We start from the raw sequence: 3,057 nt of genomic DNA on the forward strand, positions 1-3,057 counted from the left end.
GGGGGCTTCCCGCTGTATCCCCCCATAAAAGGAGTTTTTGGAGATGGATCTAGCTTTTATTGGAACTAAAATGATTTGTTTAATTGGCTTATAACCGTTGAGTGGTGTGAGAAGGCAGACGTAACCCGAAACCAAGGCGCAAGCAACAACCCACAGAGGTATATATCTCCTCTTACCACCTCGACCTGCCGCGCCTGCCGACCTGCCGCGTCTCTTGTGTTGCTTGTTCTTTGCATTTGTTTAAATTAAATGGTTTATTTCAGGGGATAAGTCGTGTACAACAATTTCTATTTGTTTTATTTTTGCTCAATATTAATTTATTTAATTTTATCTTTTGTGTGCAATTTTGGCTTTGCTGTCCCGTTCTTTGCCATTCGCCGTTCACGCGACTGCAGGACCACGCAGATAACTCCGAACTGCTTGCCGTCTTTTCCGCTCCCTTCAATTTGAATATTTATATTTCTCTTGTCTAGAACACTTTTTTAAAAATTTTCTTGCCTTCTGTCACAATGGCTCCCTTCTACAAGACCGCCGCAGCATTTTGCCTCGTCGGACTCTTTGGGCTCCAATGCGGGGCGCAAACCCCAGCAACATATAAATATGAAGTAGCAAAAGTGGGCGAAGGTAAACGTATTACCCGTTATAATTCCTATGTTTCTTGTGTTCTACCCCGTATTGTTTGCTGTCAAGCGGTCAGCTACTTGGCTGACTCAGACGAAGGTCGCTTCACTGCACATTGATTTTCCTGTCCGCCTTTGTTCTTTGCAGACGCCTACTTGACAGTCAACTTGGCCCGTAATGGACAAATTTCAGCTAAGACCAGTTTAGTCGAAAAGGACACTGAGCTCGTCGGCACCTTGGAGACAAAAGTAAAAGCCGACGAAGCAGAACCTAAAGCCTCGTGCGATGAATTACTAACAGAGGACCTTGTGAGCGCATACAATATAAAAGGCCTGTTTGCATGATGTTGCTACGGCTACTGCTGTGTCATCATCAGCTGCAGGTCTGAACTCGGTGCACCGTTGTCAGGCCAGACAGGAATTATGCATTTATTCCTATGATTATCTGAGAGAGTCCGAACATAGGAGAGCTCTTTTGTCGTTTCGTTCCTCTTTTGGGTGTGCAGAAGAAGCTCTTCAATGTCACTGTCGACAACAAAGACAATCCAGACTACCGTAAACTGGTGCAGGATGCTCTGAATACCGGACTAACAGATTTCGGGTAAGGTGCACCGATATTCATCTTCGCTACAGGCAGCTTCAACCTGTTGCCTTAACAAACCAAAGCGACAGCGCTGATGCATAGTTCGTCTACCATGCTACCGTCGCCACTTTCTCGTCATCCATATTCAAGCCGTTACATTTATGTTGTGTTGCGCTGATTGTTTCTACTTCACAGCGCAACATATCCGGCAGACACATCGGCGTGGCGAAATATATGGGGAAACGCAAAGCTTCTCAGCGTGTTGCACCTTCTCGGAGCCAGCAGCACTAAAGTCGCCTGTGTCATTGCAAATTGTGTCAAAACAGCAGGTGACGTTGGTGTGCTCTCCGAGTCAGATGATGCACCAGAAAAGTCTGTGCTTTTCTGTGAATTAAAACCTGCAGCAGCAGAGAACGAAGCCGCTTTTAGGTAAGCTTTGGCTTTTGGATTTGAATATTTAGATCGGTCTTATGAAAGGAGTGAGACGTGAACAGCAACAATTGCTGGAGATGTATTCTTCGTTTCTGTCTGGTTGTTTCGTCTTTCTTTCAGCGAGGAGTACTTCAAGGAACTCAAGGAACGAACAACTCAATTAAAAGATATGAAGGAGGAAGATCTGGAGGATCCTATTGTAACCAGCTCTGCAAATGTTGCCGTTCCCAGCATTCTAACTGCCGGTTTGGGCGCCATCCTGGCAGCTATCTCTGCCTAGACAGGCAGATTTCCGCCGCATAGGAAGCTAGCTAGCTAGCTACCTAGTTATTCCGCTTATCCGTCCGCCGTTATGCACAGCGAATAGCTTTCGAAACCGCCGTTGTTTGCCTCAGTATGCTGGGGATCACTTGCTGCGGGATTAGCCTAACTGTAGTTGCTGCTCCGAGCAACATGCTCGGTAGAGCATTGAGGTGAAAAGCAGCGGATCTATGAAGAAATATCAGAGTGTAAATTTTACATTCTGAGGCCTTTCCACCTCACATGGCGGTTGCGGTTTTCCTTCGGACTTGGCTTTATGATCCTACTCTTGTTTGTCCGTGAATATCATTATTTATCCGTGTACATCTCTGCTAGGCAGACGAACTGTATGTTGGTGCAGAAAGCTGCACTAGATACTGAAGCAAAGAAATTCATATCAAAAGAATTGAATTGATATCTGAAATCACTTAATGTGTACAGAGTCTCAGAAACCATACAACAGCAAGACCACGAAAACGAAAATTAAGAATATGAACAACTGCATAGCCATTTGCGATTCGCCGTCAGTGTCACGTTAGTGCCCCAAAAAATTAAGATGATTATTTGTATATTGATTTGTTTATTTGAATATTCGGCGCAAGTCAACCAGCTTTCCTTGTTTTTCAGTCGAAAACAAGTACAGCACAGCCACAGAAGAGATGCGCAAACAGAGAGACACAGTGAGTACAATAGTATAGACAAACAATGATGTAGTAATACTTTAGTGAGCCGCGAAAACAAACAGATCAAAGGAAACACATATAACCAAACAGATGCACGCTTTTCATAGGGTTACTTGCCCCCATAGAAATAGATATTGCAAATGTAAACACAGTCGGAGGATAATTTTTTACGGTTTATGCTGCTTCTTGAAATATCATATAGATAAGATTCCAGCGGTACTGCTTTCCATAACACTCGTCGACTTCACCGATTTATATTAGCTTCTTCAGTTTTTCCTTAGCAGGATTGCTTGCAGGGGTAGTAATGGCAGCTTGTGTGAAAACAGCTGAATCTGCAACAAAAGGAACATACAAATGTTATATATATGTGCTGCTCTATTGGGAACACACGCACACACACACAGACACACACACACACGTATATATATATATAAATATA

General features: G+C 43.7%; 1 protein-coding gene across 1 annotated transcript; it reads left to right on the top strand.

The window, feature by feature from the left end:
* Window positions 1–509: 509 nt before the first annotated feature.
* Window positions 510–1,915, top strand: EMH_0051220 (uncharacterized protein; the record flags this gene model as incomplete). Its single annotated transcript, XM_013496727.1, has 5 exons — window positions 510–624; window positions 769–929; window positions 1,127–1,221; window positions 1,399–1,632; window positions 1,756–1,915. 5 exons carry the CDS (start codon window positions 510–512, stop codon window positions 1,913–1,915), a joined length of 765 nt encoding a protein of 254 aa, XP_013352181.1.
* Between the last annotated feature and the right edge of the window lie 1,142 nt (window positions 1,916–3,057).

The sequence above is a fragment of the Eimeria mitis genome, genomic scaffold (assembly GCF_000499745.2).
Source record: "Eimeria mitis Houghton genomic scaffold, Emh_scaff2262, whole genome shotgun sequence".
NCBI lineage: Eukaryota > Apicomplexa > Conoidasida > Eucoccidiorida > Eimeriidae > Eimeria > Eimeria mitis.